At 41.8% G+C, this 27,585-nt stretch overlaps 1 protein-coding gene across 1 annotated transcript in view; it reads right to left on the bottom strand.

Annotated features, from left to right (window-relative positions):
- Positions 1–27,585, bottom strand: part of ABCA13 (ATP binding cassette subfamily A member 13) — a 315,259-nt gene that overhangs the window by 55,309 nt on the left and 232,365 nt on the right. Inside the window, exon 44 of the mRNA XM_088018679.1 lies at positions 27,423–27,532. Coding sequence (XP_087874805.1) covers positions 27,423–27,532 — 110 coding nt within the window. The remainder of the gene's footprint in view (positions 1–27,422; positions 27,533–27,585) is intronic.

The raw sequence follows: 27,585 nt of genomic DNA, 5'->3' as shown, positions 1-27,585 counted from the left end.
CACTTTTATCTCCCCTCTGCACCTGACTAAAGGAGAAGCCACAAACCTGATTAAGTAATGTCCTTTCAAAACAGTAAAATTATAGCTAATTATATTTTCATACTGCCAAGATTTTGCCTTCTTCCCCACAAGAAAATGTTACGGATTTCTGGCAACAAAATGGCTCATTTCATCTATTCTCTGGGTGTAGCATGGGTCAGTCTTAGTAATTTATGCAAGGAAGAGATTAGTTAAGACAACAGAGACTTGTTTATAAAGAATAAATGGTGCCGTCTGCTTTTCACCTACTCCACTCTCACTCAGACTCTTCGTCTGATGCTTCTTTCATTTGAGGCGTCATCATGGCGACACGTACCCATCCACATGTTTAGGAACTATCCAGAAACCATGAGCACAGCTCCAGATTGTCTGCACCCCTTTACCAGGCTCTCTTCTGCCTCAGGCCAGTGTTAAAATGTAAGCAAAGTTTTCCATAAGTTCACAGACTCAGGATGATCAATAAGAGTGTCACGGATTCACAGGGTAATTATCTGTAAGACAGCTTGCACATATTCGTATGAAAGTAAATTCAAATTCTTTTAAGTGCCTGATCACTTCCATGGTATTGCCAGGAAGAATTTTTTTTTCACTTTAAACAGTTCAAATTACTCCAATATTGGGTATCTCTAATTATTTAAATTACATAAAGAATCTTCGTATAAAGAAATACTAAAACCTATGCCATTTACAAGAAACTGACAAAGTGTGAATGTTGGTACAACTATTTTCTACCTACCTGAGACTTCGAATATTTAAGCAGGGGCAGGCCAACTCACGAGCGTCCTAATTTTCTCAAAGCAGTTTTTTAAAAATTCCTATGTTAGAAGTATAAGTTATTTTACTATGTCATGTCTCAAAATCTACTAAGAATCACTATCATAAAAAATAAATCAGAGTATGTAAGGGATGAATCACTGAATTCCACTCCTGAAACCAATAGTGCACTGTGTGAACTAACGAGAATTTAAACAAAAACTTGCAAAGAAAAAAAAATAAAAATACATTGCAAATGAAGCTATCAGCAAGACAGCTTCATGTTTTATTGCTAATAAGCTGTTAATATGGGACGCCTGGGTGGCTCAACTGGTTAAGCGTCTGCCCTCGGCTCAGGTCGTGATCTCTGTCCTGGGATCGAGCCCCACTTCAGGCTCCCTGCTCCACAGGGAGCTTGCTTCTCCCTCTCCCTCAGCTCCTCCCACTGCTCACGTGCATGTGCTCTCTCTCTCTCTCCCCCCCAAATAAATAAAGTCTTAAAAAAAAATAAGCTGTTGATAAACCGTAACATAATTCTTCAGTTTGATAATATTTAAAGTTTTTAGTCTTTCAGAAATTATATTTTTCCTCAAAAAAAAAAGAAATACAACACCATGGAGAATTGCAGGTTGTCTTCCTTTCACAAATGGACTGAAAGTCCATGTAAGAGCGTGACACTGCCCCATGTGGAGATGCTGGTGAGGATGGGAGAGACATGTCACCCCCGATCTCTGGCCGCGTCCAGCCCTGACCTCTAGACCAATGTCATGTTGCTCTCCCCCACCATGCTAGGGGTAAAACAATGCAATGGAAAGATCCATTAAAAAAGAAGAGAGGGGGTGGTATGTGGAATCGGGAATATACAAATTTGTATCATTTATACCAAGGCGTTAGTAGGATTCCTAAAAAGCGGCAAAAGAATATGTGTTATAGAGAGTTTATCTGTAGAAGAAACCAGAGAAGCTAGCCACGGGCTAAACATCCTCCAAATTATCAGGAGAAATGTGGGTCCATGTGGACAACAGAAACGAGTCATCAACAAAAACAACAAAAGGACTAGACCATACAGTGAGGTAATTCAACAAAGAGAATATTGGCGTTACGTTACAAAGCTCGGTATAAAACAAAAGGACAGCCTGAGCACCAAATAACTTCTCTAGCAACAAAATAAACATAAACGGATAAGGTCAATGATTAAAGCAAAAGGCTCTTAAAAATAAATAATTAAATAATTAAATAAATAAATATGAATAAATAAAATAAAGCAAAAGATGCTTAGAGTGAACCACAAGCAAACGCACCAGTCAATGCTAAGAGAGGCACATCCTGAGTGCGGAGACAGAGACAAGGGAGCAAGGAAACAAAAAGAAGTGCTCACAATATTATTCTCAGATACACCATGAGCATGAAAAAAATCCACACGGGGAAGAAATATGACCCACGTAGATTTCCTGGTCCACCGAAACACAAACAAGAGGGAAAAAAACCTCATACCCTTTTGGAGCTTCAGAATAGAAGCTCTTTCCAAAAAGAAAAATTAAATGATGCTGTGAACTATCTAGAAGAAAATAAAAAAATGAAGTTGTAGGTTGAGTGTTATCTAAAACAATGGTCAAAGGAAAATTCGTGGATTTAAATTTTTTCGGTAAGCGAGAAGAAATAATTGGACTTAATTATCACACGAAAAATCTAGGAAAAGAACAAAAGGACGTCTAGGGATTGCAGAGGAAAGAACAGTTAAAGTAGAAATTAAATAATGAGAAGACAAGATTTTATGGAACAATTAAATAAATGGCGGAATCCATGAAAAAGAACAGACGAATGATCGCTCCCTCTAGAAAAAGAAAGGTAAAAGATCACAAAGTCAGAAATGCAAAATAAAAATGAGGACACTGTAAATACCCAGGAAATTAAAACAATAGGAAGACACCACTTCTCCCAAATCCACGCACTTGATGAAGTGGTCTTCGGGGAAACGTCCACGGCCTGGCCCGACCAACAGCCTGGACACCTCAACAGAGACCAACTACCACCTTCAAAATTGAAAAGAAAATGTTGAAAAGCGGTTCCTGCTCACTCCTCTCTCCCAGCCACACAGATCTGTGCACGGAAGGCACACAAAGCTAAACAGGAAAACTCTGGAAAGGAAAAATGGACCCCTGGAAAATGGTCATACCCTTCTATAGCCTCTGAATATCTTCACTGTGTGCATGCACGGCATCATCAAAAATATTTAAAATGATAATGCCAAATGCCAAAACAGCATCCAAAAAATAATGTGTAACCTGATAAAAAGAATTTTAAAAGGAAACTGATATTTTAGAGCAATGGAGTATTCCTACAAAGCTCACAACCTTTAAAATATACTCCTGCATGGGCGCCTGGGTGGCTCAGATGGTTAAGCGTCTGCCTTCGGCTCAGGTCATGATCCCAGGGTCCTGGGATCGAGTCCCGCATCGGGCTCCCTGCTCCTTGGGAGCCTGCTTCTCCCTCTGCCTCTCTCTCTCTCTGTCTCTCATGAATAAATAAATAAAATCTTTAAAAAAAAAAAATATACTCCTGCATGACATGTGTGCTAGCTCAAAGATAAGGAGCATCATCATCCCCGTGCAAATCACAACACATTAGCGTCATTACAGAGGGGATACCAAATGTATACTATTTACGCTCAACTACTCTGGTAATCATCTACCATATTCAAAGGTAACAAATGATATCAAAATCTCCACTTTATCCCTGTCCATGTAGGATGCCCATTTATCTTTTACAATTGTATCTAGAAAGATGAAGAAAAAGAGCATGAATTATAGTGTATTAGTCCCTTTGAAAGGAAAGTACGTATTTCAGGGGAGATAAGATTGAATAGGAGACCAAAAAAATGGAATGGAAAGGAGAGGAGAGGAGAGGAAAGACAGCATCTTCTCCCACCATGGTTCTCAACTTGGATTGACACTTCATTCCTCAGAAAGTCCTGACTCAACCTCAAACTTCTCAGGCTCAAACCATAGGTGACTCCACTTCTTTCAAGGACCTTGTTCAAAATGTGCGGTGTGTTTCCTTTCTCCTCAGTTCTTTGCTCCTGCTTCAGTCCCCATCAAAGCTCACCTCCACCTCTGAGAACCGAACCACCGAAGGAAAGTTCGCTCTGCCCATGCTACTCCACACGTTACCTTGTTGTCCGTGATTAACCCAGACCACAACTCTAACTTCCAGCTCAAAATCACATCTCTTAACATTTCCTGAAAATGCCCACAGAATGAAACACAACGTCACCCCATGGAAAAGTAATGCAATAATCTCTGAGGGCGAGGGCGCCTGGGTGGCTCAGTTGGTTAAGCGACCGCCTTCGGCTCAGGTCATGATCCTGGAGTCCCGGGATCGAGTCCCACATCGGGCTCCCTGCTCAGCAGGGAGTCTGCTTCTCCCTCTGACTCTCTTCCCTCTCATGCTCTCTATCTCTCATTCTCTCTCTCTAATAAATAAATAAAATCTTTAAAAAAAATAATCTCTGAGGGCATCTTAATAGCTAAGAAACAGAAAGTTAGAAAATACAATAAAATTTGGAGGGAAAACTGTCACCAAAAAAAAAAAGAAAGAAAGAAAAACACTTTAGTTCCCATCCTAGCAAATGTTCAAATCGTAGAAGAGAATATGTAAAAAAAAAAAAAAACAAGTGGGTACACCTTACACCCCTCCCCTTTTCCTCCCCCGCCCCGCCCCCACAGGTAGACAGCACCCGGATCCCGGCTCAGAGAAGTAGAAAGTGTCCAAGCTCATGACAGGGCTGCTGGACCGTTGGTGCTGCTCTGAGTCAGAGCCTGCTTCATGCTCTGGCTGGTTCGGAGCACTGCAGAAAGGCAGTGAAGGCGAGAAGGACGCCACCTCCACACAGGGGCTGTAGGGAAGGTACAAGCCGGCCGGAAATCAAGACTGAGGTGGGCGGGCTGTCCTCCACTAAAACTCTGGCTGTACTTGTGAATCCAATCCACAGCCAGCACTGGCGTGAGGGAGAATCCTGCTCTCCACGGCTGTCGAGTAAGAGTTCACCTTTTCTGAGACTGGGAAAACACCACCTCCTAAAATGAACAGTAAGAGCACACAGGGAACAATATCCAGGAAAGTGAGCATGCCTGAAAAATTCAGGAACCATGGAGGCACGCCCAGTGGAATGCAGGACAAAGCATGCTCAATTATGAATGCCAAGTCCAGAGAGAAAGGGTTGAGGTAAAGGAGCAACAAAATGAAATAACAAGCCTCCTAGGATGAGGGTCAGAGGGAACTGGTTAAAATAAGGAAGGACTGCAAAGAAACCAAAATTATTTTCTTGAAAAAAAATTTTTTTAACGTGTATGAATGAAGGCTAAAAATACTAAGAAAGAAAGAAAAGGAAAAAACTCTGAAAGCTTGGTAAGTCCTGACTACAGTTAATGGGTTTTATTTTCTGGCTTGTTTTGGTTAACTTCAGCAGAAAGAAAATGAAACCTATAAATATCTGAACAAAAAGCAAAGTGAGGCTGACTGCCAGAAGGCAATGATGAAGCAATTTCCAGAAGCTTTCAAGAAAAATGTGTGACCGAACGTTTGTACATCCAAGCTGTCTTTCACAAGGGAAGCCACTGGAAGTAACTCTCTGATATTCAAGGGATCAGAACATTTACTCCCCATCTATTATCTTTCATTTATTTGCTTTTAATTTTTGTTTTTTAGAAAGAGAGAAAGCAGAGGGATGGAGGGGAAGAGGGAGAGGGAAAAGAGAATCTTTTTTTTTTAAGATTTTATTTATTCATTTGAGAGAGAGAGAGAGTGCAAGCAGTAGGGAGAGAAAGAGGGAGAAGCAGATGCCCTGCCGAGCAGGGAGCCCGACGTGGGGCTCAATCGCTCGAGCCTGAGATCATGACCTGAGCCAAAATCAAGAGTGGAATGCCCAACCAACTGAGCCACCCAGGCGTCCCCATTATCTTTCATTTAAAGAACAGAACAAAACTCTGTGTAAGATGAATTTTTAATAAAATGAGAATTGGGCATTATTAAAATGAATGAAAAGTTAGCGGTCAGTATTGAAACACATTAAAACAGACATACAGCTAAATGAATGATGCATGTACCACACATGTATTTCTGACTTTAAAAAGAGAATAATGCAAAAATTTAGCAACAAAGCTGAATCTAAACCCCCAGAACATATTATCAAGACTGAAGAGGAAAAAGACAGATTTAAAAATAATATAACAGTTTTTGTTAATTATACTGCAATAACATATACATCAGGAATATATATATATTAGGAACAAGTTACTGGGTGTTAAAAAAAAAAATCTCTTTCCTATTTAGATCATTTTTTCCTCAAGCCTGAAGATTTTTTTTTCACTACCACTATGGCATTTCGATTTGATTTTCATTTCTTTTTTTTTAAAGATTTTATTTATTTATTTGATAGAGAGAGAGCGCACACAAGCAGTGGGAGTGGCAGGCAGAGGGAGAAGCAGACTCTCCGCTGAGCAGGGAGCCCAACGCGGGGCTCGATCCCAGGACCCTGGGATCATGACCTGAGCCAAAGGCAGATGTTTAATGACTGAGCCACTCAGGCTCCCCTTGATTTTCATTTCTGATAACCACTTGTATTATTTACACATGAATCTTTTTTCTGATTATAAAACTAATATATTTGTATTGTGCAAATCACAGAAATCTTTAAGAATAAAACCAAAGTTACCAATAATGGTATTACTCAGAAATAAATACTTTATGTGCTTCCTCCAATAAAAATCAAAATTAAAATAAATTCTTAAAAAAAAAAAGAAAAGGACAGCTCTGGAGATCCTTAGACCTAAGTGATTGGAATTCAAAAAAATGTGTCACTACTGCTTCTGCTAATTCTGGCTTTTGAGAGGTTCAAGGCACTACAAATGGTCAAATGGGATTGCAAGTGGCAACACAAAGGTGGTCTGTAGTTAGTAAATCTAGACATCTAATTAATTGAATACACATTTTGCCTTTACCACCTTCCCAAATTACACTGAAATGATATCACACCCCACATGAAGCCCAGTTACCATAGAATGTATATAATTCCCATGTAAGATAACTAGAAAGAAAAAACAGCTCTTGAAAATGTAAAAAATACAACTGAAATAAAATAATAAATAATTCGAAGGTGAAGTTGAAAAAAAATCTCCCAGAAAGATGAACGAGAAGATAAAGAGATTGAAAACAGAAGAGAAAGTATTGTGTTCTGAGACACAACAACTTAATAACAGGTAAGCAAGAAACAGACAACAGAAAACACAGGTGAGAAAATTTTATAAAAGAAAAAAAATCAAGAAAATTTCTTAGCACAAAAAGAAGTAAGCTTACAGATTAAAAGGATCCACTTTTAAGCTTAATAATAAATTTAAAAGCACAATAAATTTTAAAAAGCATAATAATAAATTAAAAAAGAAAGAAAACCCATGCCCTAGCATATCCTCATGAAATTTCCAAACATAGGAACAGAGAAAAGATCCTAAAGATTCCAGGGTGGAGGGGCGGGGGGCGGAGAGAGTACCACTCCAAAAATCAAGTTATAATGGCACTGGATTTCTCAAAATGAGCCCTAAATCTTAGAAGATATGGTGAAGAAATGTATTCAAAATTTGGAGGGAATAGGATTTTTTTTTTAAGGTTTTACCTGTTTATTTGAGAGAGAGAGAGACAGAGATAGCAAAAGAGAGCATGAGCGGGGAGGAGAGGGAGAAGCAGGCTCCCCGATGAGCAGAGGGCCTGATGAGGGGCTCAATCCCAGGACCTGAGGATCATGACCTGAGCCAAAGGCAGACACCCAACCGACTGAGCCACCAGGCGCCCCTAACCTGGGTTCTATACCTAGCCAAACTATCAAACAAAAGTGAAGATGGAATAAAGGAAGTTTCCGGAGGATGAAAAAAAAAAAAGGGTGTAAGCCGAGAAAGGAGAAGCCACGGAAACAGGAAACAGAGGATCCAACAAGAGAGAGGACAAAGGAATTCTTGAGTAACAGTGAAAAGTGACACAAGACACAAGATGACAGCTCAACAGCATGCCTGAAGAGGGGCCAATACAGGCTGGGGTAGAAGGCTCCAGAAAGACATGCTATCTTTAAGAGGATGTAAGTGACAGACTAATTGATATGCCTGAATGGATTGTAAAGGACAGATAATTCATAGAAAATAAAGCAAATGAACACAGACAACTGAGAAAAATTTGCACCAGAAAGGAAATGTCATATTTCAGGGCTCAACTATAACCATAATACTGTAAATTCTGAATAATGAGTTAACCAGTGTGTGTATGTATTCCTTTTAAAAATACGTGAAAAATAAGATAATTCAAAGGATGAAAAAAAGAAGATCACTGACATCCATGATTTAGAAATATCAGATAAAATCAGCAATCATTCCTATTCAAACAATGCCAAAAAGGAGTGGTTAACCAAAGATACTTTCATCACTGGAACTTTAAGCATAATTCTAGAAGTTCAAGTAAATTCATATAAAATAATGAAAACAGGTATATTAGAAATTAGAGAGTAATATTTTTGTTTACCAAGAAAAGTGAAGATACTTAACCAAGAAAATATTAGATCAAATAAAAGAATTCAACAGAATGGTTGGTCACAACTTTAAAAAGCACTATTAAAGAGCTTCCTTGAGTTATCAACATTAACCAACTACCAATGCGAGAAGGAAAATTCCATTCACAGCACCATCAAATCCCATAAAATCCAAAGGCGTATCCCTAACAAGAAATATGGAAAACACATTACAAGTTAATGAAGATTATTATAGAAATGGGCAATAAGCGGGCAATGAGGCTAAAGTCCTGTTTGAGGAGGCCCAACATTATAAATATTTTCACTGTGTTTACAATTCTTCTTATCCTATGTATGTCTCACAACAGGAAACCTCTGGTAACTGATGATAAAGGGACTTGCTTTGATAGTGACATACTATAAAACTAGTTTAAAAAGATAGGGTAGAATTTTGCCAGAAGATGCAAACAAATTCAAAATTCTTTTTTTTAAGATTTTATTTATTTATTTATGTGAAAGCAAGAGAGAGCACGTGAGAAGGAAGAGGGACAAGCAGACTCTGCACTGAACGTGGAGCTGGGTGCAGCACTCGATCTCAGGACGCAGAGATCATGACCTGAGCTGAAACTGAGAGTCAGACACTTAACCAACTGAGCCACCCAGGTGCCTCCAAATTCGAAATTCTAAGCACACACACATATCAGGTATATATGCACATACTTAATAATTTATGAAACAATAAGTGAGTCATTGCAAATCAATAAAGGAAAGATAGACTTTCAGTACATGGTTTTGGGATAAGCTTTTATCTTAATTCAAATTTAAATCCTCTCTTACTCCCTATCCCTGAATAAGATACAGATCTATAAGGACTTAGCTATAAACAAACAAACCAACAAGGAGCTAGAATTTTTATGCTGGGTGAATATCCCTACTTGGGTGAGGAAGGTTCGTCCTACCCATTATGCAGTCGCACCAGGCAGAGATGAAAACATCTGAATCGTGAGAGATGAAAAACTCTCTGAAGTCATCTCATCCCCAACCATAAGGGAGGGATATCTGGGAAGAAATTGAGATTGTTGATCATGTTCATTGCTCCCATGCAGATGTTAACCATAACAGTGGCTTACGTCTGGTTTGCTCGTTTTTGCAGGTCTTTGGAAGTGTCTAGAATTGCATTCTCTGTGTTCTCACAGAAAGCCTGCCCCCCTGCCCCCCGGTCCTAGTTCAGAGGATGCAGAGGATAGGTGTGAACAGCGATATGTCCGTGAGCTCTCTCCTAGCTCGGTTATCGACCGACAGACCCCGTCTACACCCCTTGCTGCTGCCCTGCAAGAGGTTTATGAGTTTGCGAGTTCACTCCGCCAGGTCTGGTGCAGAAGAAGGCTGCACCCCATGAGCGCGTCACCCGCAAGGAAGTGACACTGTGAAATATGGCGTGAGGATATTGAGGCATAGAGAGGGGAGGGCGATGCCTCTTCACGTCCCAGCGCACACGGATTTCTCTGGCGCTGTGTCTGACCTTCTTCACTTTTTCAGAACAGGGGCGGGAGAAAGAGAGGAATGTGGAACAAAGGGGAGAAGAGAAAGAAGGACGCTCTTCTCCAGTGGACAGCCTCCATTAGGACATGACTATGACGTGACCATAGGATGCCGGGCGCTGACCCCTGATCAGGGAGGTCACACAGCGTCCATGACTTGTCCCAAGGTAGGGAATACGAAATACTGGAACAGGTCTATAAGTTCTGTGCAGACGGGGCCTTTAAAGAGGTAACTGAGGTTAAATGAGGTCATGAGTGGGTCCCGATCCCGTAGGACCAGTGCCCTTATAAGGGAGGGGGACACCTGGGCTGCGTGCGCACTGAGAGAGAGCCGCGTGATGAGGACACAGCGAGAAGGTAGCCGTCTGCCAGGCAAGGAAAGAGGCCCCGGGGGAAACCAGCCCTGCCCACACCTTGACCCTGGACTTCTCGTCTCCAGAGCTGAGAAAACAGATTTCTACTTGGTAAGTTCTATTTGTGAAGTTCTATCTTAAGCCACTCCATCTGTGGTAATTTATGATGGCAACCCCGGCAAACCTTCTATCTCACGCGTGCACACACACAGTTATTCACCCAGGTGTCATCCTCTGCAAAAAGGAAAACCACCACAAAAACAAACAAACAAACAAACAAACAAACAAGAAAACCCCACAACTATTCTAAGGGATTTGTTGCTCAAAGATAAAAGGAAAAGAAAATCTAAAAAGCTTCTGGTATTTTTAAAAGGACAGGAAAAGCCGCATGTCAGCATCCAGTACACATTCTGCAGTAGGCAAGCATGGTCCAGACATCTCAGCTGTGTTCCATATACGTGCGCGACTGGGAGGCAGAGGACAGAGAATTAAAGTGTCCAGGAACCGGGAAGTTGCAGATCCCACCGAGTCACAGTGTTCTCCTTGTTTCCTAGACACCTCAAGGTCGAAACTTCAATGTGGCAGCAATAGTAAGTCCACTGACCACTCACTACATGCCAGACATGGGTGATCTCACTTAGTCCTCACATACCCTACCTGACCTCGAGGTAGATTATCTCCGTCTATCACTGTCTCATTTTAAAACCTAGCAAACTACCGTTCCACTAAGACAAACAATTTCCCCAAGTTGACATCGCCGGCCAGTGGCAAGATCAAGACTTACACCAAGAGAGTCTCCCTCCCGACCTCAGACTTAAACTTCACACTATGCCCTCCATCTCTTGCCCATGAATGATCCTCAAAGGTGGAGACCAAGACTTCTGCGTGCAGTATACAATAACAAAGAGAATAAATGTCTGTTTTGCACAGGAAAGACAGAATGGCAAGTCTTTGGACAATTAAGGCACTGCAGGAGAGCTTTCGTTATTATTTGGATAAATCTCAAAGGTCACAATTTTCCTTCACCAACATAACTAGTTAGATCATAAATTAATCCAAAAGTCACATGAGCTGTGTCCGTTCGCATGGTTGCATCCATACAGATTCTACGATCAATTCGAAATTTGAAAAATAATGACTATTTTTACTTTTAAGTCAATAAAAACTTTTTGCTTTCCCCCCACCAAGTCATATTTAATCATGTGCTTTGGTTAGAGTATTTTTTAAATTAATGTTATATAAAACACAAGTGAAGATAGGAAGCTTATCATTCATGTGAGAAACTAAGTCTTTCAAGCCAGCGTAAGCGATAGATACTGACCTCTACATAGGTTAGGGTTGTTCAGCCAGAGGTACACCAGGTCAACGACCACCCTCTCAACCAGTCTTAGCTTCCTCCTGTCAAAGCCATAACTGAGTGAAGCTGACCATCAGCCCCACTGTATCTGGCATGTTCCTTTTACTTCCATCCACAGGTGTTAAAGAGAAGGAGGCAGGGAATGAGTGCTGGCACTGAGAAGACAGTCACCGCTCACTTCACACTATGCGACTGAGGCAAGTCCTTCACTTGCTTGGCCTCTGGCTCTTCACCCGTAAGATGAAGGGGTTGAGTCATTTATTGAGGAACTACTAGGTACGTCTTCAGAGAGTTCATGATCCAACAAATTACTGATGAAAAATGAAACACAATGTGACAGGATATGTTAATGGTGATATGGTCAAGTGTCACTTGGGACAGAGCTGAGAATAACTCTATCTTCCCAATGGGTGCCTGTAGACTTGTTCACGCTTGACCCTAATGTTCATGCTGGAGCTCCCCAGGTGAAAGGGGCAGATGGGGAATATAGAAATGGGGTCAAAGAGGGAACACAGAGAACATCACAGGCATCAGAGATTCTATGTGATGCTGGGGACGGCTTGGTGACCATGTGGTGAGGGCACCCGCAGTAGAAGTAAGGGTGTCCACAGGGAACTTTTACGGAGAGCTAATGAGTTTAGACAATATATGAACTGATTTTAACACTAAAAGCTCATCTGAGAACTTTGACACAGCTCAACAGATAACCTCTAAGTTTGAGATTGCTTCTGACAATCTTTGGACAAAGGAAATCAAATGTACCAAGTTGGTGTTCCTACCAACCCCTACCCCCAGCAGCCTATTTTATTCATTAAAGAAAACAGGGTTCTGTTAGAATAACCTCACGGAAAAACGATTGTAAATTGACGACAACCTCAACCTAGCTTTCGTGTTTAAATGTCTAGGAAAGGAAGCAATTGCCTCCAATATTCGTCTTCAGAGAACATTCTCTTTTAATTAACAGAATGCTGAGGGACATATCTCCACCCAGGGATTTTCAGAGTTTTTCTAATATCACTTTGTGATGAAACAAACAGATAACCCAAGATGATTTAATTACACTGGTAGGTCAGTATAGGACCAGAGAAAGATGTGTGTTGGTGTAGGATACAGTCCCAGTGCGAAATAATAAATTACACCGCACACTATGTGTGAAAGGTCAGCAGTTCTTCACATACTGAAAGAATTTTCCATTAACACAAGAAATGACAGGGGCGCCTGGGTGGCTCAGTCAATTAAGTGTCCAACTCTTGGGTTAGGCTCGGGTCATGATCCCAGGGTTGCGGGATCGAGCCCTGCATGGGGCTCTGTGCTGAGCTGAGTGTAGAGCCTGTTTAGGATTCTCTCTCTCCTTTCCCTCTGCCGCTCCTTCCCTGCTCACGCTCCCTCTCTCAAAAATGAATGAATGAATGAATGAATGAATGAATGAAATGACATTCTCAGCCCTAGTGGTGCAACAGCTCTGTTGGTCATGAGTCAGAAAGACACTCCGAATGGCAGAGACCCCATCTAAGGTAATATGTTAGCAGACATGAAGCAAACATGGACGGGAAGCAAACCCCATCTAAGGTAATATGTTAGCAGACGTGAAGCAAAAAGATGTGCACAGAACCAAACTTCTAGACTCTGAACTCGGGGTACCCCCTCTGCCGGAAAGCTTGAGGCAGAAGGCACTGTGCATCTCCTGGAAACCGTCAGTGTACAGTGACGATCTGGCCTGCCCCCCTGACGTCAGGGTTGGTGGCTGATCTGTGCCCTCTGCCATGTCTAACACCTCCACACAGCAGACACCACCGTCTCTTACAGAGTAAGAGGGTTGGATCCAAGAGACACTTTGCTTCAAGAAAGGAAAATTCACGTAAGAATATAATCGTGTGAGGGGCGCCTGGGTGGTGCAGTCAGTTAAGTGTCTGACTCTATTTCAGCTCAGGTCGTGATCTCAGGGTCATGAGATCGAGCCCCACATTGGGCTCCAAGCTGGGTGTGGAGCCTGCTTAAGATTCTCCCTCTCCCTCGTCCCTCTGCCCCTCCCCCCTGCTCTCTCTCCCTCTCTCAAATAAATAAATAAATCTTTAAAAAAATGAGGTAAGATTAAAAAAAAGAAGAATATAATTGTATGATAGAGAAATGGCTCAGTACGTGTAGACACAGAAATCCAGTGGAATAGAAGGGAGGATCAGTATGTAATCTGCGCATCACGAATGATAAACACTCCTGATATGATATGAAAACTGGAAACCTGGACGAAACGAATGAACAGTTAATATGATTGTGGCAACGATGTGTGTTTATGTGTGTCTATGTCTGTTTACAGGACAGACAGGTAAGTAATAGATGAGAGAGACGTGATAAATAGATGTAGTAGATACACACGGGCATAATACATGCACGATAGATGGGTACATAGAAATTACTGACAGATACATATATAATGCCCACACACGAGAGATGAAAGGGAGATGACACATAGATACGGAGAGATGGCAGAATTGGTTTTTCAAAACCGGGACTACAAGAACAATAATCGCCTTCATGTAAGATTATAGACGATTTCCCTTCGTTGTTTCCCTAAGTCAGTATTAGTATTGCAAATTGCCATTTAATTTAAAATGGGAGAGAAACAAATTTTCAAGTAATTCCTAGTTGGTGAGCTTATGATTTAAATTACTCTAATCTGTGATTCATGTTAGTCTAAAGAAAAATAAGGCTTTTAGAAGCAATAAATGAGTCCTATGCCTTTTTTGCAAAATTGGTATTACAGTGGTTTAAATGAAGCAGAGTAATCTGTATATAAGTTCCTAAGTGTGACACCCAGAATACTTAGCAATGTGATGGCATTACAGTGCCTAACAGTTATTGCTCACATGAATTCTCAGATAGTGATCACTTAAGACAGGAGGAAGCCAAGGGGGGAAGGAGGAGAGGAAAGGTCTGTCCCAGCTGCACGCATTAAAATGGAACAGACTCCAAAATGTTGGTCTGACACGTGACGAGAATGCCTGTCTTTTATTTTTTTTAAGATTTTATTTATTTGAGAGAGAGAGAGAATGAGCAGGGGGAGGGGCAGAGGGAGAGAGAAGCAGACTTCCCTCTGAGCAGGGAGCCCGATGCGGGGCTCCATCCCAGGACCCTGAGATCATGACCTGAGCCGAGGGCAGACGCCTAACGACTGAGCCACCCAGGCGCCCCAAGAATGCCTGTGTCTTAAAAGAGTTTTTCTATTGCTTATCATTTAATTACCTGACAATTTAACACAGGATCATAACACAAGATTTGGAAAGGAAAGGAGGGAACAAGGAACGAGTAAAAACTATCCATAATCCCTACCCGGATACATCTACCGTTAACCTGTCAAAGCTTCCTTCCGGCTCCTTCCGGGAAGCTGCTATTCTGTTCTTCCGGTTTATAGTCTCGCTGCTGAGAAGGTGGCCATTCATTTAATTCAGCACAAGTCCAAGGGAACTTCCTGCAACCATGAAAATGTTCTGTATCTGTCTGAAACAGACACTGTTAAACTCATATATCCCGCTGACTTAGATTTCTAAGTGAATGTATTTAAATGGAAGCTTAGGGGCGCCTGGGTGGCTCAGTCGGTTCAGCATCTGGCTCTTGATTTCAGCTCAGGTCATGATCTCAGGATCGTGAGACCGAGCCTGGCGTCAGGTTCCAGGCTCAGCACGGAGTCGGCTTGGGATTCTCTCTCCCTTGCCCCTCCCCCACCGAATAAATTAAAAAAAAGAAAAAAATTTTATGAAGCTTCAAAGCCACAAGTGGTTGGTAGCTGCCATTTTGAACAGGCACAAGCCTAATTTTACTCCTTTATGGTCTTTTTCTCTCTTCTTTCCTTAAGATCTTGTCTGTATATTTGGATTCCGCAGTTTCCCTACAAAATGTCCAGGTATGAGTATCTTCTTAATTGTATGCTTGAGAAGCATCATGGTTTCCTATGAGAAATATTAAGTAATGGCCTCAGGGGAATTTGGTAACATTATTACCAAGTTAGAAGTATCCTGAAACACACGAAGTTGTGAAGTTTCTGAAAGGGAAGTTAAAAGTTACCTACTGTGGCCAGAAAAACGATTTACACAGATGAATCGAGGAGCTACACTTCAAGGTTCCTGACCATTCCTTGTGGGCAGTCTGTTTGCTTTCTAAAGTGTAAATAAAAGTGTCTGTGTTTTGGCAGCAACCTCTTCGACCTCAGCCGCAGCAACTTCTTCCTAGAAACATCGCCAAAGGCAAGGGAAGCAAGGGCAAAAATGAACTATTGGGATTTCATCAAGATCAAAAGCTTTTGCACAGCAAAAGAAACAGTCCACAAAACCAAAAGACAACCGACAGAATGGGAGAAAATATTTGCAAATGACATATCAGATAAAGGGCTAGTATCCAAAATCTATAAAGGAATTACCAAACTCAACACGAAGGAACAAATAATCCAATCAAGAAATGGGCAGAAGACATGAACAGACATTTTTCCAAAGAAGACATCCAAATGGCCAACAGGCACATGAAAAAGTGCTCACCATCGCTTGGCATCAGGGAAATCCAAATCAAAACCTCCATGAGATACCACCTCACACCCCTCAGAATGGCTAAAATGAACAAGTCAGGGAACGACAGATGTTGGCGGGGATGCGGAGAAAGGGGAACCCTCCTACACTGTTGGTGGGAATGCAAGCTGGTGCAACCCCTCTGGAAAACAGTATGGAGGTTCCTCAAACAGTTGGAAATAGAGCTACCATCCAATCCAGCAATTGCACTACTGGGTATTTACCCCAAAGATACAAATGTAGGGATCCGAAGGGGTACGTGCACCCCAATGTTTATAGCAGCAATGTCCACAATAGCCAAACTGTGGAAAGAGCCAAGATGTCCATCGACAGATGAATGGATAAAGAAGAGGTGGTATATATACACAATGGAATATTATGCAGCCATCAAAAGGAATGAGATCTTGCCATTTGCAATGATGTGGATGGAACTGGAGGGTGTTATGCTGAGTGAAATAAGTCAATCAGAGAAAGACATGTATCATATGACCTCACTGATATGAGGAATTCTTAATCTCAGGAAACAGACTGAGTGTTGCTGGAGTGGTGGGGGGTGGGAGGGATGGGGTGGCTGGGTGACAGACATTGGGGAGGGTATGTGCTACGGTGAGCACTGTGAATTGTGCAAGACTGTTGAATCACAGATCTGTACCTCTGAAACAAATAATGCAATATATGTTAAAAAAAAAAGAAGAAGATAGCAGGAGGGGAAGAATGAAGGGGAGTAAGTCGGAGGGGGAGACGAACCATGAGAGACGATGGACTCTGAGAAACAAACTGAGGGTTCTAGAGGGGAGGGGGGTAGGGGGATGGGTTAGCCTGGTGATGGGTATTAAAGAGGGCACGTTCTGTGTGGAGCACTGGGTGTTATGCACAAAGAATGAATCGTGGAACACTACATGAAGAACTAATGATGTAATGTATGGTGATTAACATAACAATAAAAATTTTTTTTAAAAGTGTCTGTGTTTTACCACAAAAATTACACATATAATTACATACATTATATTATATGTTATTATATTATACACACACACATACACATGTACATACACACACATATATATGGCCAATACATACTCAGATAAGTACCATAATCTGAGTGTATCTATGTCTGAAAAGGTAAAAGTTTTGCTATATATAAGCTCTTTTGAAAGAAATATTTTATATATGTATATACATATATATAGTTATTATTGGGATCAGAGTGAAAGTCTTACCAATTACTAGAAGTAAAGCTCAAGATCAAGAACAGGTAGGGGCACCTGGGTGGCTCACTCAGTTGAGCATCTTGGTTTCAGCTCATCCCAGGGTCCTGGGATCGAACCCCACATTAGGCTCCCTGCTCAGCAGGGAGTCTGCTTCTCTCCCTCTCCCTTTGCCCCTTCCCCCCCCACTTGTGCTCTCTCTCTAAGATAAACAAATAAATCTTAAGAAAAAAAAAACCAGATCAAGAAAAGGTAAGAGAGGTAAATTGAAAGGGAATACGCAAATAAGGCTTGGGCTTTGTTTGGTTTCCTTTTCACCATGTAAATATTTATCTGTGGATAATCATAAATCAGCAGGACCAGCACAAAGCTGACACAGCCTGCAAACACAATGCTCCTAGCAACCTGACGTTTATAAACTCACGCGACATGCAGAGTACGAGGGCTGGGAGGCCCCAGGACTAACAAAACCATACCCGAGCCTCTCAGAGACTGCCCCTCCCTCGCAGCCAGGACCAAGGGGTGACGGCCTCGTGGTAAGGCTGCACAACTTATCCCTCTGGAAACTTCCAGAGTCTGATTCCAGGAAGGGCCAGGCCGGCATCGGCTGGCTCTGATGCAGCACCTTAGTCCTTGCGAATTCCAACAGTCAGAGATCTGGTAAGTTCTACGTTGAAAGCTCAGATTCAGATCCTCCGCCCCTTTTCAGAAGTCTGACTTCTGGCACACCACGTAATGCCCTGCACCTGAGATTCCTGATCAGTTCAGTCAGGATGAGGTCCTCTCCCCCAGGCTGTTACAACTGTCAGATGAGATCAGAAACGCCAAGCCCTTCATGTAGCGTAACGCTTGGTGAACCCTAGGGTCACAGTACATTATAACTACCGTGATTAGCATTTATTCTGTCTAGGGGCCACAAACGGTCCACCTACACATCTGATGGTGTCAGAAGCGAGGCAATGTGGAGGGGTGGGGACTGTGGAAAACTAGGAAGTCTACATTCTGACCAAGTGCAGTCCAATCCCAAAATGCATACGCTGTACTGGCCAAATAAAAACGCATGTGATCATTGGCGTGCAGTCTTCCCATCTGTGACCACTGGCATTGTACCAGAAGCTCAAGATAATTTAAACCAAATTATAATGGTCAGTTATGAAACTCTGTAGACATCTCAAATTGGAGGACACACATTCATAGATGTTAATAAATTAAACAAGAAATGAAAAGAGCCCTGTTCCTGATAATATAACCTCAAAAAAGACACAAAGCGGGCCTGAAAATAATGAATGACTGTATCAATGTATTCCAATTAGGTAGCAGTAAGTTATAAGTTTCATGGGCAGGAAGATGTATACCAGCTCTCTATAGAGTTAAACATTCCAATGTGTTCTAATTACCCATTTAATTCCTTGAATACCAATGTGTAATTAACATTACAAATAATCAAGGTTAAAAATATAATTAATGCAAGTGTGATTTAGTTATAATTAAACTAATTACACAGATATGTAGTATAATAAGGGACTTGCAGGCCATTAAGGAGATGTAAATGTATTCTTTCTTTCAAGAACAGCTATTTGAATTTCATTTTCCAATTAGTTTACAAATGATGGGGTGGCATTATGAACAAGAGTCAGGCTTCCAGGGATGAGGAAAACAGACCATATATTTTTTGTTTGCTTTGGAAATTTGGATTCTTTTGTCCATACGTACTGGTAAATAGAGAAGTTAGGGAAACACACACACGCACACATGCACGCACGCACACACCCATGCACACCACCCAAGAAACAAAACAACACCTTCTTCCTTCTACAATTGCAGGGAAAATCAATAGCATAGTAACTTGACAGCTTCTATTCCATACATGGGATTCCCTTTCAGAGTCTTCACCAGGATCACACATACCTTAAACACTCACCCAACCGATCAGTTCTATTTCCTGCTATTGAACACGATAGTTCCAAACACTGACATTTAATCAACTGACACAGACCAACCAAAGAATAATTGTATTCTCTGCCCATAGACACAGCAATTACGACAGTAAAGAGCCAACACAGACAGGGATGCCTGGCTGGTTCAGTCGGGTAAGCGTCCCAACTCTTGGTTTCAGCTCAGGTCATGATCTCAGGGTTATGAGATCGAGCCCTGCATCAGGCTCCATGCTCAGCTTGGAGTCTGGTTGGGATTCTCTCTCCTTTTGCCTCTCCTTCTGTCCCTCTTGCTACTGCTGTCTCTCTCTCTCTCTCTCTCTCTCTCTCTCAAATAAATAAATAAAATCCTTAAAAAAAGAAAGTCAACTCAGACAGCATTTGGAGTGGGGCAGGTTCTCAAGTCTCCAGCGTCTTCATTTAAGTTAGGGAAGCAAAAATTTCTTAAATCAGAGTCCATGCCTGTTATTGGACAAGGTGGCTTTTACAGAAGATCTCAGCACATTCCATTCAAACCTGTGAGTTATCCTTCCTAGTACACAGGGGAGGAAACCAGACAAGCGGGAAATGGGAGAGGCAGGAAAACAGAGATCCTAAGAAGCAAAAGGGGAAAACAGGCACGAAGAAAACTCTGTGATTTTTCAGATGTATTCTACATCTGTCAGAATGAAACTGGGATGGCATTATCAACAACAAACCAACCCTAATTTTTCCACCTCTGAGGATGGCTGGAAACTGATTATCTGGAAAAATAGGTAAAGAAAAATGGTAAATAACAAGCATCCTTCTGTCGTTTTTAATATTAACTATATACTCTGAGTAATCAAATAAAATGTGGTGAGAGCAACTCCGTATAAAATTATCCCGGCTGGTCAATGGAAACTAAAGATAAGAGTTGGAATATCCCTGTCTTGTAGTCCCCGTGGAAAGAATGCATTAACCTCGGCATGAGGCATCAAAACCGTTGACATCTGTACATTGTACATCTGAAACCAACACAATATTACACGTCAATTATATTTCAGTAATAAATAAGTAAGTACAGAGCGAGAACCAGACAGGATGTGCCCCTGAGGAAAGTAAACAACACTACCTCCTACTGACTCATGCCTAAGTCATGTACTTTAACGACATAATAAAGCGGTCAACATGTTTAAATAGGAACCTGAGCCTGATTAAGCCTCTGGATCCAGCTGCACCTTGCAAGAGAGGACAGAGAAGCACGTGAAACTTCACCGTTTGTACTCAACCAGCAAAGCCTACAGACTGCTCTCTCTCCTAGTTCAATGGCGCGGGATGAACAGGAGGATTACAAGGAAAAGAAAGAGATGGAGAGAGACCTGCAGACTGAGAGACGTGAAGGTTGTATTGAGTATTTACAAATGGCGTCTAGGGACAACCTTGGGTGATAAAGCTGCAGAGAATCTTCTAGAAGAATGAGGTAGTAATTGGTACGGGCACACAGAGTGGTTCTGGGTTAGCAGTCAAAATTCTAATTAGCCTGAGTCTTGGTTAGAGAAGTGTTGATCTTATAATAATACACTCAGCTACATTAAAAAAATCAGGGGGCACCGGGGTGCTCAGTCGGTTAAGCATCCAACTCTTTGATTTTGGCTCAGGTCATGATCTCAGGAGAGTCGTGAGATTGAGCTCTGAATGGGGCTCTGCACTTAGCGGGGAGTCCGCTTGAGATTCTCTCTCTCCTTCCACACCTCTCCCCCTTTCCCTCCCTCCCTAAAAAAAAAAAAAATCAGGCTAGGAGTTACTCTAGGATCTGAAGGGTCTAAGGGGTATCAATCTGGTCCTTTCTGAGCTAGGTACATATTATAAAAGTGTATTTGCTTTGTAAAAATTCACTGAGAACTTCTTTTCTATTTGTAACTTATACTTCATTGGAAAGTTTCGTAAAAGGAAATTTTTTAAAAAATTAAACAAAGAAACACAAGGTTTTGAGTATCAGAAATGTTCTTCTATGAAACTTGCTGAAAGATTAACTCAAAATTATATATGTCATTTAAAGGACAGTAAGAGCAATAATACCACTTTTTACATTTTCAGGGCCAAGGTAGAGCTGGACAAAGAAGAGTATCTATAGACTTAATGTTTTGATAATTTATTTAGAGAAGGAAGACTTTAAAAATCACTCAAATCAAGAAGTTAGAATTAGTTAGAAGTTAGAAGTAGTTAAAAATTTTTCATTTTGGGGGCACCTGGGTGGCTCAGTTGGTTGGGCGACTGCCTTCGGCTCAGCTCATGACCCTGGAGTCCCGGGATCGAGTCCCGCATCGGGCTCCCCGCTCAGCGGGGAGTCTGCTTCTCCCTCTGACCTCTTCCCTCTCGTGCTCTCTGTCTCTCATTCTCTCTCTCTCAAACAAATAAATAAAATCTTTAAAAAAAAATTTTATTTTTTTGGCAAGTCCCCGCTCAGCATCTTTCTCTCTTGAGAAAGAGAGAGTGGAGGGGCGGGGGGCAGAGGGAGAGAGAATTCCAAGCAGGCTCCCCGCTGAGCAGGGAGCCCCATGCAGGGCTCAAGCCCAGGACCCTGGGATCGTGACCTGAGCCAAAGGCAGACGCTTCACCGACTGAGCCACCCAGGCGCCCTGCAGTAGTTAAAATGTTTAAATTAAGTAAATAGGTCTTTAAGAAAGTATAGTCAAAATTACAACAGAAATTAAAAATAGGAATAATTCAACAGGAAGGTTAGCAAATGAAAGTTTTCAACAGCAAACTACTTTTTCTTATGAATCATAAATTTAAAATTCTACACAAAATTTAGTAAATAAAAGGAAATGTACATCCATAACAAAATTAAGTTTACTGCGGGAGGGTAAGAAGAGCTCAGTAATCAAAAATCTTCCATTAATGACATCACGATGTCAAAAGAAAAAGAACTACAAAATGTTCATTTGTATGAATGCTAAAATGATAAATTTAAGATTTGCCTTAAAGAACTTTAAATAAAATTACAAAATAATATTAACAAGACAAATAATATGTACATGGTTTCCAAACCATCACATTTAGTAAAACAAATACTTCCACCCTAGTGAGCAGTAGATGTACTGCCATTTCATATTATTTTGAGAGTTCTTGGATAGTGCAAGGTTTGCAGAAGAGAAGACACAGAATAAAAATTTCAGTCCTTGCCAAATTAATCTATAAATGCAACATAAAAGCAATTAAAATCTCAATGGAAACTGTGGACACAATGCTTTACATGTCTTCCTGTACACGCAAAAAATGGTGAATAGATTTTATTTGCTTCCTTCATGGCTATGTAATTAGTGTCTAGAAAAGAAACACACACTCAAATATCTCCAGGCATTAGAAACAAGAAGAACCCTAGAGCAGGATCTCGAGCCACTGCCTGCTGGGTTTCCGATCTGAGTTACATAAAGCAGCTAGGAGTCTGGCCCCTGCAAGGTAATGGGGACCAAACGCACTCCTGTTTGACGAAGAGGGACCAGAACCAGGTCCGGTGTGATAGCTGGGTCTACAGCACAGCCCCACCTCTCCTGAACGAGGCTGAGAGAAGCGGGCTGGGGACCTGGGGTACAAGAAAGCTGCTAATCCTCCAGGCTGGTCAGCAGCACAGCGCCCAGACGAAGCTGTGCCGTGACTGGGAATGGGACAGTCTCCCCTATAGCTGCAGGCTGGGACCCCAAATCCTTCAACACAAGACCTGGTTCTGCATGGGATAGCTGGAGAATCAAGGGGGGAAGGAAGCACCCAACTGACAGAAGGTGACACATAGGAAAGGAGAGCAAACGCAAAACACACGAACACACTCACTTGGGAGGCCAGCTAGCGGAGTCCCAAGCTATGAGAAAATCTAACGAGAAGAAATTCAAAAGAACCAACCATTAAGAGATTAAATACTTCCTGATAGAGACAAATTCATCTGGATGAATAAATCTGAAAAAGATATGCATGCACTCTGTAAAAGTATAATTAAATGTATTTTTTAGGGGCGCCTGGATGGGCCAGCAGGTTAAGCGTCTGCCTTCGGCTCAGGTCATGATCTCAGGGTCCTGGGATCGAGTCCCGAGTTGGGCTCTCTGCTCCGTGGGGAGTCTGCTTCTCCCTCTCCCTCTGCCCCTCCACCTGCTCGTGCTCCTGCCCTCTCTCTCTAATAAATTCAAATAAATAAATAAAATCTTTTATAAATAAATAAATGTTATTTTTTAAACAACCTAAATAAATGTCTATATATACTACAGTCATGGAAAAGGCAAACAGAATTTCATCAAGATCTCAACTTCCTCAAATTATAGTATAAATGCGATGCAATTCCAATCAAAATGTAAATAATGTGACATTTTTTATAGTGAGTGGTAAAATGATCCTAAAAATAATAAAAAGGTCCCAAAGGAGTTCAAACAATTCTGAAAATCAAGAACTCAGAAGACAGACAGGCAGGGAAGCTATGTGGGATGCATCACGAAGCAAGAGAAATCAAGACCAAGGGCCCCAGCATATTGAGGACACGGTATATAGAGAAGTGCTTCCGACTGATGGACAAGAAGACACCGTGGTGAAAAAATGGCATTAACCAAACTGGAACTCAGGATAGAAAAAAAAATCAAGGGGCGCCTGGGTGGTTTGGTCAGTTGAGCCTCAGACTCTTGATTCCGGCTCAGGTCATGATCTCAGGGTCATGGGATCGAGCTCTGCGTGGGGCTCTGTGCTGAGCCGAGCCTGGAGTCTGCTTGGGATTCTCTCTCTCCCTCTGCCCCTCTCCCCCTGCTCTCTCTCACTCTCTCTAAAAATAAAAAATAAATACATATATTTGAAAAAAAGGAAAAACATCAAATTATGTTTCTACCACACAGTGGTTCTAAATATAAACTCTAAATATAAATTAAATACAAGAATGTTAAGCTTTATGACCTTAGAAAGAGAAGAATTTCTTAAGATTCAAAGAATAAGAAATAACAAAGGAAAAAATGATAAATTGGCTTCATCAAAACTGCAAACATCTACACACACAAACTTATAAAACAAAGTTAAAATTCAAGGTACCACTGAAAGATAATTCTTAAAACACATAATACATACAAAAGATTAGTTTCTATTTGGTGGGAATGCCAACTGGTACAGTCATTCTGGAATATAGTAAGGAAGTTCCTCAAAAAGTTAAAAATAGAGCTACCCTACGATCCAGTAACTGTACCACTAGGTGTTTGCCCAAAGGATACAAAAATATTGATTTGAAGGGGCACATGCACCCTAATGTTTATAGCAGCATTATCAACCATAACCAAACTATGGACAGAGCCCATTCATCGACCGATGAATGGATAAAGGGCACCTGGGTGGCTCAGTCGTTAGACGTCTGCCTTCGCTTGAAGTCATGATCCCGGGGTCCTGGGATCAAGCCCCGCATCGGGCTCCCTGATCCACGGGAAGCCTGCTTCTCCCTCTCCCACTCCCCCTGCTTGTGTTTCCTCTCTCGCTGTGTCTCTCTCTGTCAAATAAATAAAATCTTAAAAAAAAAATTTAAAAAAGATGTACATATATATATGGACACACACAATGTACATATGTGGTGTATATATACACTGTATATATTTTTATATACAATGTACTTTTCATTGGCTGAAATACTACTCAGCCATCAAAAAGAATGAAATCTTGCCATTTGCAATGAGGAGGATTGAACTAGAGGGTGTTATGCTGAGCGAAATAAGTCAGACCGAGTCAAATACATGATTTCACTCAGATGTGGAATTTAAGAAACAAAACGGATGAACGTAGAAGAAGGGAAGGAAAACTAAAATAAGATGAAAACAGAGGGAGGCAAACCATAAGAGACTCTTAACTATAGAGAACAAACTGAGGGTTGCTGGAGGGGAGGGGGTTAACTGGGTGATGGGAATTAAGGAGGGCATGCGTTGGGATGAGCACAGGGTGTTATATGTAAGTGACAAATCACTAAATTCTACTCCTGAAACCAATATTACACTTGAATTTAAGTAAAATTTTAAAAATAAAAATTTTAAAAATAATAAAATTAAAATTAAAAAAAAGATTACTTTCCAGTGGAATGTATGAAAAACTCTTACATTAATGAGTAACCAAAAGACAGACAACCTTACAGAGAAAAGAACAAAGGGCATGACAGGAAATTGGCAGGAAGGAAACCTACCAAACAAATAAATGTTTGGGAAAAGCACGCAAGTTCATGAATAATCAAAGAAGTGCGAATTAATTTAACAGTGAGATTTCATGCCCACCAGATTTGTAAAAAATTAAAACAATAACTATTATGGAAGGGGATTGGGAGATGCTCGTGGAATAATGTAAATGAAGTATACCAAATAAATGATCTTTGTATTCTTGTCTGATTTTAAAATATGCATCTCTCCACACAAACACATTTAATCACCCATACTTCACACACAGATAATAGATAAAATTAGATATAGGGGTGCTTGGGTGGCTCTGTTGATGAAGTGTCCGCTTTCGGCTCAGGTCATGATCTCAGGATCCTGGGATTGAGCCCCACATTGGGCTCCCTGCTCAGCAGGGCGTCTGCTTCTGCCTCACCCTCCGCCCCTCTACCTGCTCATTTGCTCTCTCGCCCTCTCTCTCTCTCTCTCTCTCAAATAAATAAAAGCTTTTTTAAAAATTAGATACATACACACAAATATGAATGTATGTCTATAAATTACACCAGCAGGAGACACGTAAATATTAACACTGCATTTTAAGAGTCCAAGAAAATCTCCCACTGCCTGGCACATCATAGAAGGACAGTAAGTATTTGTCGATGCAAAGAATTAGCCAATTCATGGGTGATTTTAATATTTTTGAACAACTTTTTTTCAATTACTCTATTTGAACCCATATATACATTATTTGTATAATGTATACATTATGCACTCAAGTGCATTATTTCCAGGCATACTTAAAAGTGACTCGGTGACCCCAACAGACAGGCTATGAAATCAACTATGGTACTCAGACGGGAGCTATTTATAGAAGGACCTTCGGAGGACATGGTTTTCCTTATGTAAGTTGAGCAACGGATGTCTGAAATCTATTATCAACGTTGTCAAGTTGCAGTGAATTTGCTGCAGTAGAAAAAAAAGATATATGCCAGGGACCTTATAATCCGGTATGGAAAGGAAGAAGTGTGCATATAGAGGGAGCCATGGAAACATCCGTTTTGGGACTCACATGACGGCATGCAGAGGGCCCGCCCGGAAAGAGCCCTAAACTTGCAAGCGGGAGATTTTAGTTAGTGCAACTGGGGCAAGTCAGCTCCTTGGGCAAACTTACAGCAAGAAGCAAGCAGCCAATCCAGCCTCCAGAGAGGTTTGGAACCAGGATTCTCCTTCTTTGGAGAGACAAGAACCTCTAATGGCCCTGACCAGAGCAGGGACAGAGAAGTCAGCACCTCATCTGACTCGATGACCACACTTCTGATGGCACCCACACCCCTGGGTACATGTCCCCAAGTCAGCAGTGCAGCCCGGAAGGAATCAGAGAATGAGGTGATATGCACCCTAACTGGCTGCATTAGGAGTGACACATGGAGATAAAACTCTGTGGGGTTACCCATAGAGCCCCCACGGGACCCGGTGGCCTCGGACAGTCTGCGGCATGCAGAACACCCACAATCTTCCACAGTATTTGCAGCAAGGGGGGATAGATGTCTTCCCTGCTTCCCCAGATGCCACCATCTGGATTTTCATACGTTTACTCTCCCCGGTCCAAAGCTGTCAACCCCCTGAAAGAGGGGGTCTGGGTGGTGAAAGAGGGAAACCACATAGCCCCCTGGGGCCACTGTCCCATGGGTGGGGGTGTTTGAAGCTGGATCTGTTGGTGAAGAAAGAAGAGCCAGCCCCTGGCCATTTCCCACTCACCTGTGTCAGCAGCCAGACACCCAGAGCCCATCGGGGGCCACAAAAGAGGGCAGCCCTGCGTGCTTTCTGCAGACATGTCCTTGACCCTGTGGCCAGATGTAGGGACCTTATCTCATTGGCCCTGGAGTTCTTCCCTGTCTGAGAAGAGGCACCTGGCAGCTAACTGGAGGGTGAATCTGGAGGGAAGTGCATCTCAGACTCCAGGCATAGGACTGAGGGAACACGGGCTGTGTGTCAGGCAGCAAGAATGACCGCATCCGGATTTACCCTGTGGGAGTCCTGGCGACAGCATGTCCTGAGGTCGGAGGGGCATCCCCGCTCAGCATCTTGAATGTGGTGCTCTTCCCGGCCCCGTTGGGCCCCAGGAGCCCAAAGCACTGAAAGGAGAGAAGCAGCAGCCAGCTCAGAGCAGACATTTTTGGTTTCTGAT

Source organism: Eumetopias jubatus, unplaced genomic scaffold (assembly GCF_037043125.1).
Source record: "Eumetopias jubatus isolate StellerSeaLion01/CBP00866 unplaced genomic scaffold, mEumJub1_p1.0 scaffold_14, whole genome shotgun sequence".
Lineage (NCBI taxonomy): Eukaryota > Metazoa > Chordata > Mammalia > Carnivora > Otariidae > Eumetopias > Eumetopias jubatus.
Note: the sequence above shows the minus strand (reverse complement) of the source record. Positions and strands in the feature narration are given on the sequence as shown.